Source organism: Bidens hawaiensis, unplaced genomic scaffold (genome assembly GCF_021521415.1).
Source record: "Bidens hawaiensis isolate Kalapana, Puna unplaced genomic scaffold, B.hawaiensis_p1.1 tig00011542_1, whole genome shotgun sequence".
NCBI lineage: Eukaryota > Viridiplantae > Streptophyta > Magnoliopsida > Asterales > Asteraceae > Bidens > Bidens hawaiensis.
In genome coordinates, this window is record NW_027491904.1 from 587,731 (window position 1) to 606,666 (window position 18,936).

The window sequence follows — 18,936 nt, forward strand, 5'->3', positions numbered from 1 at the left end:
TGTATCTCAAAAAAGGTACATATATGTAGCGTACAAATTACTTATATTTAACTTCGTGAGCTTCATATAAACTTAATTTCTATCTTTTTTACAATTCTAACCTTATAACTAAAAGAAATGAAAAAAAAAATTGATTGGTCGGTAGTAGTTTTCTCGTATCTTTTTAGTTTTCTCATGGCTTTCCTTGATTATGACTGGTTTGTCCTGCTTTAGATTAATCAATCAAACCTAGTTAAAAATCCCACCAATAGCAAAGCTATTAGAAGGGTCTAGCAGAGAGACCCTAATTTAGATTAAACAGACCCGAATTGATTCTTCACAAGTTGCCACTTTCATTCTACAGTTCAGTTTTTCTCTTTTTTTCATAGAATAGTTATATATCACACATTCAATTCTTTTCAGCTTTCAATGAAAATCTAGAATCCTTCCCAGCATACAAATTGAAAAACCTTGTAATGCAACAGTTTTACCTAAAAGATATTCTCTCTTGGTTATTACTTACCTATCGCTAGTTTATTTTATTTTGTTATATTCAGTTTTCTGTGTGCTCTTTTAAGATGCCTGGGTCCTCATCATGTTTAACTTTGCAAGCAGATGAACGCTTCTGTCAAGAAAAAAACTTAACTTGCATTTCAAAATGGATAAGGAAATCCATCAGACTACATGACAATTTTGAGCAGTCATTAGAAGGATTAAAGTCGTTTTTCGGAGACATCAAGGTATTCTCCCTACCATTTACTATTTTTGATGCTCATCACTAACAGTGTTTTCATTTTGTGAAAATAATGAAAGATCAAAGAACAGGTTGATAATGAAGGAACTTCTATGCAGCCAATTAATGTTGAGGAAACCCCAAGAAACAATGTCCTCGAGAAGTTAATTGCGAAGGAAACACCAATTAAAGAAACTGGTTCTGTTACTCTTGAATCTCTCTCTCTGAGGATGTGCTGTCTAATTCAACCATATTCCAAACAACGTTGCCAGATCAGCAATTACTGCATTCCTTTTCTTCTCCTAGTTCTACTTCTGCATTCTTGACTCTAACAAACAACACATATCTCAAAACCGATCACCTTTGCTAGAGTCATTAGTCAAAATGGAATCCTTAGATTCTCCAGATCATAAAACTCCATCCATCACTTCTGGTGATCTTAAGTTAGTTTGTTCACTCTGTGGACACGCTTTAGGTCTTGAGGAAAATAATTATATTGTTCCTTGTTCAACAATGCCATTATCAAAGATCCATTTGGCATCACTTTGGTATGGAAATTTGGAGAATGCAGTGGATACCACAGGTGTACTGATTATGGTGTCTGATATTAAATCAGTTGATACAAGAGTATGGAAAACAAGTCCAGAACACGGAATGTGGAGTAAAGAAGATGGTTGTGTATTTAAAAAAATTATTTGCAGTTTCTGTAAGAACGAAGAGAACTGCCTTGGATTTCATGTTGTTGCAACCGATTCATCCAACTCGCAGCTTCTAAACAAGGCGCTTTTTATGTCTGATAGACTGGGAATCCAACACATTGATGTATCAAGGAACAAGGTCAGTTAATGCGTTTTTGTTTATTATAAAATCTCAACGTAACATAAAATCATGTTCGTTTGTTAAGAATTTACCGGAAAAACAAACGATTCCAAACACATAGCGGATAGATCGTGTGCGTTCATTAAGGAAGTGAATTTGTTCGCGTTTGGTTCGTTAATTCCATAAACGAATGCAAACTGACACACAAATATAAACGGACACTAACCGACATAATTACATAAATGAACATATATAACTTAAAAAAAAAAAAAAAAATTCTTACTCCCAAACATAATACATAACTAACCGCAACATAAATCAAGTTAAGTACTTGAAATAATCATCCGGACAAACATAAACAAGCTTAAAAGAACGAACGTTCATGAACACAATTGACTGAATGGGACTTCTGTTCATGTTCGTTTATTTATTTAATCTAGCACATCTCTTCGTTCTTGTCCGTTCTTTAACGAACGAACGCAAACAAACTTTCTGCCAAACAGTTTGCTGAACGGTCGGTTCGTTTACATTGAACACGAACACTAAATGTGGCACAATTGCTGCATTTTCATTCAATCTAGGTGTCGGGCTTTTTGTTGGTTGTAACTGATATTTAGTTAAAACCATTTGCAGGAACTGTCACCATCTAGTACTGTTACAAGTGAGACTAAAAGCCCAGTACAAGATTCATACGTATCCGATTTCAATTAGTATTTAGTTCCCACTTAAACCCTAATTCAAGATGGTTCGAAGAGAATGCAGTAGTGGGAACATTTATTAGTTTTTGTTAACCGCTAATTAGGATTAGGATTAGTATTAGTAGCGTATGCTTCGTTTGTTTCCGTTGTAGATGTAGATGTTTATGTTATCAAATTAGGATTTTAATTATTGTAATCGGAGATCCAACCTATCTCGAATGTGGCTACTTAACTTAATTTATGTACTTGGAAATATCTATCCGTTTGAGACATGCATACATATGTCCAGACACCAACTCAGGAGGCTGGACAACCACAAAATCAAAGGTTGTAAACAATTTTTTGTTTTAGTTACTTCTAGTAGCAAGTCATAAATTCAATAATCATAATATTGGGTTTATTCAATTTATTTATGTATTTTCACGTAATTCATAAGTAAATTTCTTATAATCTTTAATTTGTTAGACAACTGATAACCATTTATACGATCGAGTTTTAAAGAGTAAACACATATTTGTTTACTAGACGAGTGTCCACGCGATGCAGCGGGTGTTTGAACCTGTTAATCACGTACAAATATAAGTGTTTATGGTTCGGTTAAAAACTTGAAATCGTTCAAATCGGTCATTGGTTTGACTTCTATTTCTTTTTCTTTTTCTTTTTTACTTTCGGTTTGTTGGTCGGTTTCAAAATTATCAAAACATAGTGAACGGTTGGTTCGTGGTTTATATCGGCAACCGGCCATATGAAACCAGAAAAGACTGTAAATTAATCTAATTGCAATATGATTCCTTTTGTAATATTTGTTGTTATTATTTCACGTCCTTGATCTTCTATTAATATTTACCATTTATGTAGTTAAATTTATCATTTTTTTATTTATGATCATCTCAAGTATCATATTATGTTGGTTTTTAGTTAAAATTGATGGTACATTTAAATTATTAATTATTTTAAACTAAATTTATTATTAAAGTTTAAACTGTGAAACCAAACTGGAACCATGCCGTTAGTAACGATTCGGTTTCAACTTTCAATGGTTGAGTTTGGTTTTGGACGACAAAAAATCAGTATTAATGGTTGGACTCACAAGTTTAACTTAAAAACAATCAAAACCGACACTGAACACCCCTACGTAACATATTAATTTATTTAAAATAAAAAAAAGTTACAACAATATCATATCCAAATTAAAGAGAATAAAATGCTCGTTTTTATGGTGCAATTTGTTTATAAAAATATTAACGTATGAAAAGGCTATAGTCGTTTAAAAATCATTGGTGGGAAGTTAGTTTACCAGTTAAATTAAAAACATAATATGGTTAAAGATGAGGGACCAAACTTGTAAGTTGAATGAATTGTGTTTAAAAGACATGTTTACCCTTACTAACACATGTACCTCATGTTTTAAGTGTTGTAAATTACTTAAAATGGGTGTTTTAATTTGCCCTTCTTTAATGTATTATATATAGTATAGATAATTATCATGATTTCGGGCACTATGGAACCTCAACATTTCTACGAGCGAAACCCCAAGATCATGGATGTTATAAGGGGGCACCACCCTAGGGATGACCAAACAGCCTGTGCTTGACGGGTATACCTGAAACTCGACAGGTATGGTGCCGGATACCGGATTAGTATTAAAATTATTCGCGCGTACGGGATTAGGTTATGTGACAGTTAAAAAAAACGGTTTACAAAACGACCCGATAACACGCCAAAACCGGTTTGGGCCAAACTGACCCAACCCGTAGGTTCGTATATCGGTTCAACCTTTGACGAGGCAAACTGGTTTAGGAACTGAACCAGTGTGAAAATCAGTTAACTGGTTTCATATTGACCCAAACTGATGCGTATGGGATTCGCCTTCTACTAACCTAAAATTGGGTTCTAATCCGAACTAGTCTGGACCAAACCGGTTTCTGACTTCTGACCAGCCTTTGACAAACCGGTCGGATCGGGTATGTGACCCAAGCCGGTTTAGGCGCATTAACCAATTGGTACACCTCTAACCTAACCTGATAAATTAATTAGTGTTTAAAAATTGGATACTAATGTTTAGGGGTGTGAAATGGGTATGACCCGGACCGGTACCGGCACCGTTTACATGGGATTTGCAAACCCGAAACCGAACCATCTACAAATGGGTAGGTCAGGGTTCTGAAACGGGTTGGCGGTTTTCACTGGTTTGTTAGTGACCACCAATATGTAGTTAATGCATGTTTTAAAGGGAGTCTTGTTGAGCCGGTTTACACCATAATCGTTTTTTGCATGCATAAATAGTTTGCATGAAAAGGGAAAAAAATTGTCCAAAGTAGTTAATTTGGAACAAAGAACTTGCTCGTGTGATTATTTAAGTATCCATGTTCTCATGTTTTGAGTGTATACTTCAAACTAACAATTGCAATACATTAATAAATGTTACTCAATTGTGGATATTGTACTACCTGGTCATCCGAGTTTTCCAGTTCCTCGTGAAGCTTATTGGCCATACTCACCATCTGTTAGATTACTTCGAAATTCGGATATAAAGCGAGGCAAAAAGGGTAGCCCTCGCTCAACAAGGCTACGAAATAGAATGGATATTAAAGAATGAAAAAAAGTGGTAACCGTTGTGGAATTTGTGAAGAGGGTGGTCATAATCGGTCATCATGTCCCTCCAAGCCTAGAAGAATGGATGTCTAAGCGGGTGAAATTGTTTTTGACATTTTTATGTTAATTTGTACTTAATATTATGACCACTAGCAAGTTGACTTTATTTGACATTCTTATTTTTGTTTGTCTTTAATTTTGAGATTGTTTGAAACGCTTGTTTAGTGTGTTTTTTTGGTTCTTATCTCATTTCTTATCACATTTTGAAAGTTTATTTAGATGATTTTTAAGTAGTAGCTGTAGGTAACATGGCCCGACTGAAGAAAAAATAAAAAGAAATAATTATAATAAGTTACTCAAAAAAATATGGTTTGAATCAAATACAAATAATTTTTATCGCGAAAAGTATACAAATAACTAGAGTAATTAAGTTAACATTAGAGTAATTATTATTGCACTATTTTATTTTTTATAACATAATTACTCTAGTTTGAAACTGTAATTACTTTAGTTATTTGTATGTTTAATATTTAATTTTATTTGTATCGAGTTCCACCCCAAAAAACTAATAATTAAAAATTAAAACTATAGTTAGTTGCTTGAAAACATTGAAAATAAAAGATAAAAATAAATTGATGTTTGATGAGACTATTAAAAAGGTTATAGTTGCTTAAAATCGTTTTTGGGTATTTTTTTTTTCTTTTTCAAACAGTATAGTTAAAATGATTTAAATAAAAAGGGGAGAGAAAAGAAAAAAAATCCTCATAAATATTTTTAAAATAACTAATATTGATAAATATTTTTTTCCTCTATCCAGTTTAATATAAAATAAACACATCATAAATACTTTATTTAATTATATATTATATGAGCAGAGCTCAACCCTAATTATTTGAAATTAAATGTCAGACTTAAATGGGCAGTTGCCATGGCAGCAGTTCCACATCCCACATCCCCTATGGTTCCAAGATGATAAAAACAATTGCTTTCATCTCAATTACTGCCGGATTTTTTTACCCGTCTTCAATTTCGTCATCAATGGCTGGTAATTGAACGAAATTACCTCTCAATCGCCTGAAAGGATTAACCGCTGGCTGCTCAAACGACGTTAGGGTTATTTGGCAAGAAAATGTCTCCGGAAAGAAAATTGAGTAATTTGTTGAAGGTTTTTAGTTGTAGTGATTTGATGTAGTTTGTTGTTTTAAGTTATAACCTAATTTTGAGTTGAATCTGTTTGATCATGTAGTTTTTTGTGATGTGATTGAGCCTCTAGGCTCTAGAGAAGTGTTTAGAGGCCCTCACTTGCCTTTGATTCAATGTGCTGTGGCTAATGACAAGGACTTGGCGAAATCAGAGGTTTGATCTTCGCTGTAGAACATAATTAGGTTATAAATCTTCAATTTATGCCATGTTAATTGTTGATTAGAAAGAGGCATTGCATTAGTTGCTACATTTTATTGTATGCAGTAATATATATAGAAGAATTTATTGACACTTAATTATTTATTGACAGTATCTTGAAGCGTTTCTTATGGAGATTGAGAATCCTGTGAGAAGAGAAGCTCTTCATGAGGTCAATTGCGATAATTTTTCATATTATAATTTTCTAAAATGTTTTAAATTTGTTTAAACTTTATGATTTTTGATATATATCTACTCTTACAGATTATACATGACATAAAAGTTGTGTTTACGGAGGAGTTGAAATGGACGAAGATTATGTCCATTTGTCTTGAATGTCGATTGTTGACGATGGTTCTGTAAAGGTATATATAATATCTTTGTAATGCTCTTTTAATAAGATCCAAGATAATAATGCGCTTTTTTTATATTTATTTATTTTTCTATAGTTACCAGAATATTCGAGTGGCGAACTTGTCCAATATCGTTTGTTCTCACATTGTTAAATTAAGGAGTCTCTTGAGCTCTTTATGAATTGTTGAAAGCACGAGTATTCACGTTAATCAATTTCATTATAGTGTATTAGTTTTATATTACATTCTAGGACACCAATGGGTCTAATATAGTAATTAATAATTGTTGTCCTCCAAGATCTGAGTTGTCAAACCTTTTAAATAGAGAAAATTAAAAAACTGCTATTACCATGATTATATAAGTAGTTAGATAACAACATGCTTAGACAAGTGCATATCATAAAGTGGTGACAATTATGGGAAAAAATGGTTTCTTAATTAATTAGTTTTTTAGTCAAAGTTGACTTATTGGCCTGATGATGCTAATTTTGTCGGCCATGTTGACTTTCTGGTACAGAAAAATCAAGGTTAGTCTTAGTGGGGCATTGAAAGCAACGAATCCTGGAGAGAATGCTAATTGCGTTTTGGTCTAAAAATGGCTTGAAACTTGTGTATTGCGGCATTGGGCTAAAATGAAACGTGAAGTGCTATTAGAAAAAGTTCAGAAAAGTTATCATTTATCATCTTCATCTGTTATCAGGTATAGGTTTAATTTATAGTTAGCTATATGATATTTATCTAATATATGTTATCCTTATATGTTAATACTTATTAGTTTTCTGTTGTATGATCTGTATGTGTTAAGTAATTTGTTACATTGAACTTACTTTGTCTAAACAAGCATGTAACGCCACGAACAAACAACGGGCATGTTTATGTCTTTATGACTTTAGATGAAGCTCAAGACCTCTTGGATCGAAAAATTTTCATTCAGGTTTCTTTTCTCTCTCTTTACACAAACTTAGGTTATTCTGTAATTTCTTAGTAACTCTTTGATAATTTTTAATTTTTTTTGTCGATTTATTTTAAAAAATATATATGGGTTTATGTCGCATTACTATGTCTTCCATTGGTCTTCCTTAAAATAAAAGATTGAAGTAATCTATGTTTGAATATGTAGCTATAGTATCGGGCAACAGACAAAATCAGGACCTTTAAAGAAGCTGGTGTAATAGTTTTGGAATCATCAACAGAGACCGGGTCTACAATGTTTGTGGTGTTTAAACAGGTTACCATCTTCAAACGTTATGCTCTAAATTTTTTCAGTTTTCATAGCAAGTATTTTATTCCGTTAATAGGTGCAACGAGATTTTGAATAATTGACTTCTGGAGCATTCCGTTCACTACGTGACTCACTAAATGGTGAGTAGGTAGTTCTACACTTATCTCTAATTATGGGAGTTTGTTTCACAGCTGGTGTTTTAACTTTGATATGCAGAACTTATTGACACGAACAATATATGAGGTTTTTGACGTGTCATGTTTGGGTTACGCAAATTTTAAGTGTGAGCGACGTATGGCTGTTGTTTTTGACACAAACAAAATAGGAGGGTTTCAAGCTGAAGAGTTCAACCCGCTAATCCGACATTCCGACATGATTCGTGTAAAGATCAAACTATATATATTTGAATAACAATGTAAGGCAGTAATGAGAAGTGAAAACTCTAACCAGAAATGATGCAGTTTGTGTTATGTTTTTAGGATTTTATTACACGACCATTGTTTGAAGTCTAGTGTTTTTTTAATAATATATGGTTGTGAATCTTGGCCTGCGTCTAGAAATCTATTTTTGTACTTAACAAATTGGGTTTCTAATACTGTTATGTCTTCTTCATTAGATAATATTAATGGCGACATCAGCTGAGGAACACATATTCTGCAATTACAGAAGAGGCAAAACACGTGATTTACATGACAATCTATCACATCACGTCACTAAGCTGTTTTAGGAAACACAGTCAGTTCGGAAATGTCACAAAAGTTCAGTTTATTTCTGCCTATGTCACGTCTTGCAGTGTTAGTGCTGCTTTGGTGGAATGAAATCAGATAAACAGGCTGAGGAAATCGTCTGTTTTCACATGTGATTCTCCACTTATGAGATCTGAGATGCCGAGCCAAAAAGCCCATATTGAAATGTTTGGGGAGCGGCCCAAGAAGCATCCAGGAAAGGCTGTAAGTCATTGGATGGACCTGAGTCACTAATACTTGAGGTTGCTAAGAATATTAAGTTTTGACTAAAAAGCAGGCCATTAAATATTTGATGGAAGTAAATAGTATACATTAATTGCTATTCTAGTATTTTGGTTTTAGTTGTGAAATAAGTTTATTTGTGATGTGCAGGTATAACTTGCAAAAGATGAGAAGCTGCATAACCAGCAGTGAGACCTTACAAGAAGTATGAGCTGATTGATGGTTCACAAGCAGATGCAACTGTTAAGCATTTGGCAGCTCATAGTAGACAAAACTCAATGACTAGTGATTAAATGCTTTTATTATTCATGACATAGATACTACATATATTTTTGTGCAACAAATGTGTGACTGATGCTTAGGAATATATTTTAGGCTTGTCTCTACAATGATTAAATGTTAAATAGCTAAAACAACATGTGAGATCTCATGTTTTTTTGTCTACAACTATTCACAAACAAGTTATTTATCATATTAGATTTGATGTTAACTACAAATTTCAAATTTACTTTATACATTATGAAAAGGAAAATTATATTTTTGAGAGAATATCTTATCTAATACATATTTTATGATGTCTAACGTTGAGTAAGGCAAAATCATGCAACCCATTCACATACCACGGATTATATATTGAAGCAAAAAACAAACCAAAAAGATACCAGTTAACACTTTAAAATACAACCATACTTACACTTATTGTTCCATATGACCTCTGCATCTCTTCCAGACATGCATTCTGCTCATTCATGTTACTGAATTAATGTAGTCGCCACATTCTCGCGTTGATGTTCCCGTCCACCAGACGGGTGAACTACTAGTTGTTCAATGGCTTAAGGAGTGGATGCTTCCTGCTCATAACATTGTTCCGACATTTAAGCTTAATTTATTTTGAAAACTAATTCCGAAGGCTTTTGATTTTCACGGGTTCGCGGGCCGGGTATGACCCGGAACCGAACCGTTCACATTTAAATAGAATATTTAAACCCGAAACCTGAAGTGCAAATGAAACAGGGGTATGTTGTAACTTCTAAGGGTGTGAAGTGAAGGACCCCTACTAATTTTAGATTATATACATTTCATTTCCTCTGTCGTAAACCCTAACCCCCTAAAATCACAATGTCAGACAATAATATTCCAATAGATATTCAATCGGAAATCATCATCAAACGCCTTCCTATCAAATCATTAATTCAGCTTCAATCTGTCTTGGAAGACTCTAATAGCTAGCTCTGATTTCATCAAGCATTATAGCTGTCAGCTGCAACAGCATCATCTACTTGTAAGGTATAAGGATCCAGTTGATTTACAATCATAAACACGTTTCATTTGTCGATGATCATACTTTTACCCACCACAAACTTTCCCATACTGCCCCTCTTTTAGTTAAGAACCTTATAAACCCTAGGCTAATCGCCACTTCTCACGGCTTGTTGTGTTTGTACAGTCACTACTCCCAGAACCGTTGGAAGGACACAATTGTCATTTGGAATATTTCAATTAGAAAAGCCATTGCTGTTCTTAGGCCTAGTTACGTACACGGTGGGATATATGGAACTACAATAGGTTTTGGCCTTTGCCGCAAGACTAGCGACCCTAAGATAGTCAAGGTTACGTTTGTAGATCAACAGAGTAAAGTCCGTAGGGAAAGTGAAACTTCTTGCATTGCGCCTCTTGTTGAGGTTTTTACGTTAAGCACAAGGGTCTGGAGAAGTTCATATGGTAATCTCCCTCGTAGATCGGTTCATTTTTTTCCATCTAACGGGGAGGTTATAAATGGAGTTTATTATTGGCTTGCTACCGATGAGATTACTATGGATGGTGACTATAAGTATATGATTGTTTCATTTGATATGACAACTGAAGAATTTTGAGAACTGGTCCTTCCGGATAGTTTAGCATGCATGGGTTTGTACTTGTCTAAGCTAGGGGAATCTCTTGTTGTTGTTGGATTTAATGAAATTGAAAGGAATCCGAGTCTTGATGTATGGATGATGGGGGATAGTGCTCCAAAATCGTTTACAAAGCTGCACACTATTCCACCGATAAGACATGCTCTATTTATGGGATTTCGGAAGAGTGGTGAGCCTATCATTGAAATTCCAAAACACGAAGCAAATTTTGGAGAACTTGCTGCTTACGGGCCCTACTCAAAACGCATCAATACTCTTGGGATTGATGGTATATTAGGTACATTTGATGCATTTGACTACAAGGAGACGTTACTTCTGCTTGATCAGCCAAATCTTATGGTTTATAATGGTATATGAAACCATGTTTTTGGAACTTAATTTATTTATTCTGGTTTAGTTTCAATTTAACCGCACGTCTCTTTCTTATAACTAGAATGACTATCATCCATAAAACAAAATTCTCATAAATCTGTTTTTTAATTTGTTGGTATTTTTTATTATGATTGTTCTGATTAGTATTCTTGTCTTCTTATTGCTTTGATTGATGTTATAACATATTTAAGAAGCAGAGGCAAACATTAATGCTAAGTTCAATTTAGTTGAAAAGTTGTTATTGTGTGGTTTGGTGTTGGATCTTGTTCTTGGGTATATGTTTTATGAATTGTGATTATACTAAGTTGAAAAGCTGTTGTTGAAAGGTTTACAGTTGATATCAGTTTTGAAGTCAACAGTAGCCTGTTTGACATTCAAAGCACAACTGCAGTTCTGTATTTGAAACAGGGATCTTGTTCTTGGATCACTGTTGTTGAAGTTGTTGGTTAAACCGTTAAATTGGTAATACTGTCTGCTGGTTATAACCAATTACAATTGACTTTTGTTTAACATGCTTAGCTACAAACGATAAGGTGCCGGACCTTTACATTCTTTTGACTTCTGAATATGACTCCCATTGAATTTTGCAAATAATTAGCAGATTTAGGACCATTATAACTCATATACTAGAAGATTTGACCGCATCGGTACATAATCCTAAATCATGTGACTTTTTGACAATAGTTTTCTATACATTTATATAATGTAAACAGTGTATATAAAATATATCATATCACGTATATTCCAAATCGTTCGACTTTTTACAATAATAATCAATTTCTTTCCAGTTTTTACGTATATTATAACCTTCAATTCAGACCTGAAATCTTTATATTTGATCCATCTGTCGACTAAGATCAGCATTTGATTTGTGCTATCACTTGACCTTTTTGCAATTAATATGAACTGAACTTGTGATTTTGGGGCTTGATTGTACAAAACTGGACCTTTATATGTTGTATTGAAAGTATGCATCTCGATAAAATGTCTATGTGAAAATTGCATGATATAATTGTAAACAAACATCCAGATTACTGCAACTGTAGTTTCAAGAGATTAACATAACACTTCAGGGCAAAGTAAGCGAACGGCCAACTTCAAGGTATACTTCCATCATCCGGGCACACACAACACAAGTGAAACACAACAAACACCATGCATATATGGCTTCCTGCAGGGCTTATAAAATAAAAGGTCATTTATATTGTATTTATGGCCTATTTGGAAAATGAATTACAAAGTTTAATTGAATCTAAACAACTGAAATTCACACACATACACACACAAAAATAGTACACCAGTGACAAAAAAAATCCAAATTTTACATCAAAATCGAAATAAAACTAAAATCCCAAAAAAAAAATTTTAATTTAAGCAAAGCGGAATGTAGAGCTACACATTTGCATTTGTCTTCTAAAGGCATTTATTTATCATTATGAGAAGGCTAAGATAGCCATTGAATCATTCTTGAACCACTACCTTCTTTTTGTTCATCTTCCTCAAGCACAAGTCTGGCACCACACATCTTCACCACACAATCTGCGCCATATATGTCAAACGAAACCGTAATGAATTTTTTTGCTTTCTTCCAATCTGGTTCAGATTGATGATAACTTAGAAACATCTGGTCTGACTTGATTCCTATGTTTTCATATTGAAATATAGAATCTGGCACGGGTGACTCGACACCAATAGGAGTGTCATCAAAGTTTTTGAATCTATATCCAATTGAACCGTAGCTACTCTTGCGACCATTGTGATTTCTCGGAGTAAAAACAAGACAAAATGCTATTCCCTTGAACTTTTCATAACACCAATCTGGAGGTAACTCCACTTTTATACAATCTCCCATAATTTGATTGCTAAACCACCAAGGAACTCTACTTCCCGGAAGGAATACACTCACCATCTTATAAGGATCAATGCACCCCTAAATTTAAAGATCATCAGCCGATTATGTTATTATATGCATAACTTTATAAATATGACAAAAAGTTAAGATAGGATATAATAAGGTGATTACGGAAAGAAAACCTGTGGCAGCAACATGGTAACAAGGCTTTCAACGGATTGATTTTCGATCACTTTTGTACAATTGGTGAAGTCGAAGCACTGAATGTTACTTTCATACATGGTTGATTTCATTGGAAATTCCCTCAAAGATACGCAATCCTGTGCCTCGATCAATTGAATGTTTGGTGGAAGTTCTGGCAATGCTTCGATCTTCTTACAACCAACCAGCCCAAGTGTTTCAAGGCGCCAAAGTTTAGATAAACTAGGCAAACTTTTGAAGTTGTTTCCGCTCAGGTTTAGAGTTTCAAGCATTGATAAACATTCAATTCCATCAAGGCTTGCTTCTGTTATGTTGCAGTGACTAGCGTCGATATTCCTTAACTTGTTTAAACTCGACAAAGGCAGTAATGCACTTGGTAGATGATGCATCTTGCTTTGTAAGAATGAAGGCCAGTGGTTTGAAACCGACGGTTTCGTTTGCATATCTTCTCGTTGGCCTAATGATAATACTTGGAGGTTGCCAAGACACAGTATAGAATAAGGAAGTTGCTTGATGCAAGTCCTGTCGGCATGAAGTTCCATTAAAGCTTTCATTTTTCCAAGATCTTGAGGAAATACATCTAATTTCTTGCAGCCGGAAATATTTAAAATTTGAAGAGATGTCAATCCTGTGCACTTAGGAGGACTCACAAGACTTTTGCAATCTCTTAAATTTAAGACAACAAGGTTTGTAAGTGTTCCGACGGATGGGTGAACTTCGATCAAACTTTCACAACCATCAAGTACTAGTTCTTCAAGATTCGGAAATTTAGTGAAATCCGGTGTCTTTATCAAGTTACGACAATGACCAAGATTCATTGACACCAACTTTATGAATTCCTGTGTACAAAAATAAGCATTAAATGGTATACACAATAGAATGTAAAACAAAAGGCTTAGTTATACACAAGGATTGAGACACTCATGTTCAAATCTACAAGAGAAACCATGTTGTGAGATATTCGAGCCGTTTATTTTATATATTATTGGACCCTTTAACAATTTCTATTTGGTTAACATGACTCCTTAAAATGTTCAAACATGAAAGTATGTTCATCCATGAGAATGAATATATGGATAATATCTGTTATGTGGTGTATATTGTAACATACATACGAGATTGCCAAGGTCATATATACCTTTGATCCTTCCCAAATTTCTTTGATGTAACTATACGACAAATCAAGAACAACAAGGCTTTCAGGGTAGAACGTTGATGGTAAATGCTGGAACGGGTACCCAGGCCAACAAAATAACCGTAGTTCACTTGATAATAGATCAAGACTTTTAGATGTTGCCTTCACCTTTGTCTCTATGCCCCTTTTGCTCTCGCGAATTTTGCCTTTGGTGTCTCTTAGGTTATTCCATGATCCGATATAAAGGTTTAGTAGTCGAAGATGATTCAAATTTTTGAAGGTTTCACCACAAATGCTGACTTCTAAACGCGAAACATCCAAGGCTAGGCCTTTAACAGCTTCAGTTCCCTATATAAAAGAGAAAACTAGGTTATGTATCAAAAGTAAAAAAAATTGTATGGTATATTAAACATGTATATGATGAAGAAAGGATATCATACACATAAGTGTATCTCAATCTACAGTTATTATCGAAAGGTCTTGCATTCAAAGTATACATCTATTGTCTTAACCATGAAATGACTTTACATCTATCCATGATAAAATTACTTTACATCTATCCATGAGAACTATGGTTATGAAGCAGGAATAAGAATTTCAAGCGGAGTAAAATTAACATAGTTAGAATCTGTTAGTCATATTGTAATTAGTACCAAACCTAGCAGTTTCACGTAGTAATTATAACGGTATGTTTGTTTAAATATCTTATAAATATATTAGGATCTCAAGCCTATAAGTGCAGGTTTCTTTGTAACCTTATTCAATAATGATCGTTCTTCATACCAACCGATATTGTTTGCTTTACCTACTAGGAGCTCACATTTGTTTTTGTTTGTCCATGAGGAAGCTTCACCGAAGGACATCCATCATATATAGGCTGGATTACCCCATCTCAGGACGTGTAATTGTGGAGGTCACCCATCGTAGAATTACAGCCAAAACACGTTGGTGATATTGGGGATGAAACATTTCTTTATGAGCTAGTATCTCTTATGTTGAAAGAACGTGTAGGATTTGCTTAAGGTGTCAGCAAATTCTAACACAAGCAAGTGAATCACAATGGGGTGTTTGGACGTGCATTTCTAAAGTGATTATCAAGACATGACGAATCATACATAAAATGCAAAAAGCCAGGATTAGTAGACAATATCTTATATCACATTAATCTAAATAATCGGTTTTCATATTGCAACTCTTTCTATTTGGACAGACCATAAATAATTATAATTATATTGACCTCTGACAAACACTCTAGCATTGAAACAAACTATACAAAGTAGCACGATACAGACACCCCCTTCCCAAAGCATACGTCCGTTCTAAATTTCACATGATTTTAAAGATTGTTCGTTCGAAGTAAGACTTATTATTGGAAAGAAAAAGCATAAGGCCGGATATTTTGGAAACAAGAGGAACTTAAATCAGCAAATAGCAATTCACTTAGTCTCATTTTGCCATGTCAAAGATATTAGCTGATAATTAAAAGCCACTAGAATTTTATGCACTAAATGAAGTCAGCAATGAATTTTTTGCAACAAATCAAGTGGGCGCCAAAGTTGAGCAATAAATAAATTACAGGAACAGATAAAGTTTAATTCTCAACATTTGTAATAATTTCTTTTACAAGATTAAGGTATATATGTTGTTTTAGAGCATTCACAGTTACTTCCCCACCCTCATCTATGTAATTTAACTGAATAAATAAATACATTTATTCTAAAATTTAAGGATTTTTGAAACTTCCTATATTATATTTCTCATATTTATCTATGTTTAGTTAAATACAGTAATACTTCTTTATTTATCCCTAAAAATCTGTATTTTGGTGCATTCTATGGCTACTAATTAGCTTGTACATAATGATAGTATTTCCCAAAGAGAAGACACCATTTTCTCATAAATATTTTAGTTTGTCAATGAAGTAAGCAAGTTGGATGAGTAAGAAAGCTAATAATATATAGTGCTCACCTTATCCTTGTTTAATACAGCAAGTACATCTGTCGGAAACCATAATCTGCTCCGCTTTCCGGGATCCTCAGACTCTTCATGTACAATTTGCCAACCCATTTCTTGTATTAAATCATGCATTTCAAGCCTATCTCTAGACACTGATATTAATGACTTATCAATAAGAACTCTAATATTAGTTGCAAAAAACAAATCACAGCCATCTAATACTTTCCTAACATAATCTTTCTTCTCCCCTTTGAAGAAACATGAAATGTCAAGGAAGATATTTCTTTGATCGTAATCCAACGCATCATAACTTATCCGAAGTACTTGCTGTATTTGTGAATGAGGATATTTACGAAGCTTCTGCAGTTCAGTTTCCCATTCTTTTACAGTCTTCGAGTATAGAAAACTTCCCAAAACTTTAAGAGCAAGAGGAAGTCCTTTAACATAATCAACTACCTGGTTAGCAAGCTCTTTGAAATCTTCTTTTGGACATCTATTTCTAAAGGCGTAAAGACTAAAAAGCTCAAGAGCTTCCGAATCATGTAAAAGCTCAACCTCGTATATTTCTTCAACTCCACGAGCACTCAACAACTGTTTGTCTCTACCGGTAACTATAATAATACTTCCGGGACCAAACCAAGAAGGCGATCCAACTAAAGCTTCAAATTGGTTGTAGTCATCTACGTCATCTAGTACGATAAGCACCTGCCAGAGATGCATTAGTTAGTGCTAGCAAATACAATTATAGTATTTCCAAAACTAAAAGTATTTAGTTTTCTCCATTAGGTGCCTAACCATACCCTTTTGTTGGACATAGTTCTCTTAATTATGCCGATTCCATGACTAATGCTACGTATTTTAAGATTGCTTGCCTTCATATGACTCTCAAGAAGATTTTCCTGGAGATGAACTAATCCATGCCGTTTTTCCACGCCTTTAACATCTTCACAAAAGCTGTATGCCTCAAAATGTTTGTGCAGCAGGTTAAAGACAGCTTTGGCAATTGCTGTTTTCCCTATTCCGCCAATACCACATATTCCAATCATGTGAACCTTTGTTGACTCTACAAGTTGCAAAAGGTTCATTTGATCTGCACGGGAGTACAATCCAACCAGGTTCTCTCCAGCATCCAACGGTCCGTTGGTCAGTTTATAAAATATCTCTTTTGAGATTTCTTCTATAAACTTTGGCTCATGCCTGCAAAATCATAGAGAATAAAACGGTAGGAAACCGTATATCACACACGAAAAGTACACTGATATGTTGTGGAAACTCCCACATTATTATTATTATGAACAAAAACCACATGAAAATACACAGGCCCACGTCATTCATTTATAGTAAAGAAAACTTGGAAGAACTCGAATGAATTAATATGTGGTATTGGTGGAATAGAGAATTAGAAATGTGGCATTTTAACCCGGCCGGCCGATCCCACTAGAATCTCACGTAAATTAAGATTTTTTCCATCACACATACAAAGTACAAAAAAATTATTAACAGCTAGCGTTTATGTTGGGCACCAAGTATCCCTACAATTTCATTACTTTTCTTATTACAATTTTTAGTCTAAGAGTAGTAAACTCATATTTAGAGCAATGGACGAAGTATACAAGCCACCCCTGGTCCCCTTAATTTTTTCACTCAACAGTGCAATTTTCCGCTTTTCATCCAAAAATTTTTACACGTAGTGTAAATTTACTCGTTAGGTTCGTTTCACACTACAGTAGTATATATTATAACATAAGTTTTATTAGTGTTTGGATTCTATGTTAATTCAGTTCCTTACTAGATAAATAAAACAGAAAAAAAAACTAAAGAAATGAACACATACTCATTGGCCACAGAATGGAGGTCCCATCCAGATAATTTGACAGACATTGTTAAAGCTTCCTTCCACTGTGGAACCTCTTTTCTATTTAAAGCTTCATGTTTCTTGAAGGCTTCTTCGTAACTACCACTTTGATTCTTTACCATTTCAGGTGTGACATTGTAGAACAGTACCCCTACTTCATATTCGCCATCTCGCTTTTTGCATTCCAGGATCTTCACAAGCTCCCTCAGACACCATGTTGATGAAGGGTAGTCATTCGAGAATATGACTACCAAGAACCTTGACTGTTCAATGGCGTTATTAAGTTCCGGTGCTATCTCTTCTCCCCTCTTCAACTTCTTGTCATCTCTGAATGCATAGATCCCCTTCCTTCTGAAATCACTAAACAGATGATCGATAAATGTTTTACGGATATCTTCACCTCTGAAGCTCACGAAGACGTCGTATTTCCATCTGTGAGCATGTTGTGAAGATGATGACGACGATGATGCCATCTTAACGATATATCAAATATTTATGTCACTGGTCTAACTGATCAGAGAATTGAAAACCACCTGCACAAAGTAAGATGTAAAAGTTATGCCACCAAAAGTTATCATTATGAGAATCTCTTTATATTCTACAATGCAAGTGTAGCATATATCTTGTATTGACTAAGAATATAACATATATGAAATAAATTATGCCTCTATTTCAGGGCATGCATGGATGTGAATTTAAACCGATTATGCGAACTTGAAGTTAAGACTATTATATTAGAACTTGATACGAGCGTTATCAAGTTATTACAGAAGAAGATAATCAGAAATTCACTTGTTAAATATATTTTCAACAACATGAAATTAATAAGTGGACCATTATAGATGTTTAATTACCTTGCTGTATCCTCCACTGCGTTGTTTTGT

At 34.2% G+C, this 18,936-nt stretch overlaps 1 protein-coding gene and 1 pseudogene across 2 annotated transcripts; one reads left to right on the forward strand and one right to left on the reverse strand.

The window, feature by feature from the left end:
- Positions 1 to 1,050: 1,050 nt before the first annotated feature.
- Positions 1,051 to 2,347, forward strand: LOC143538306 (uncharacterized). Its single transcript, XM_077031893.1, has 2 exons — positions 1,051 to 1,549; positions 2,165 to 2,347. Exons 1-2 carry the CDS (start codon positions 1,097 to 1,099, stop codon positions 2,240 to 2,242), a joined length of 531 nt encoding a protein of 176 aa, XP_076888008.1. The 5' UTR covers positions 1,051 to 1,096; the 3' UTR covers positions 2,243 to 2,347.
- Positions 2,348 to 12,476: 10,129 nt separating this feature from the next.
- On the reverse strand, positions 12,477 to 18,624 carry LOC143538271 (disease resistance protein RPV1-like; annotated as a pseudogene). The gene is made up of 6 exons (XR_013136219.1): positions 18,032 to 18,624; positions 16,998 to 17,394; positions 16,210 to 16,902; positions 14,245 to 14,589; positions 13,088 to 13,945; positions 12,477 to 12,983 (listed from the first exon to the last, which is right to left on the reverse strand). The product of XR_013136219.1 is annotated as a disease resistance protein RPV1-like (transcript).
- Positions 18,625 to 18,936: the final 312 nt, after the last annotated feature.

Coding starts and splice junctions, on each gene's coding strand:
- LOC143538306 (XM_077031893.1), top strand. CDS start 1,097: ATGGAATCCTTAGATTCTCCAGATCATAAAACTCCATCCATCACTTCT. Junction 1,550..2,164: donor TTGATGTATCAAGGAACAAG/GTCAGTTAATGC, acceptor AACCATTTGCAG/GAACTGTCACCATCTAGTAC.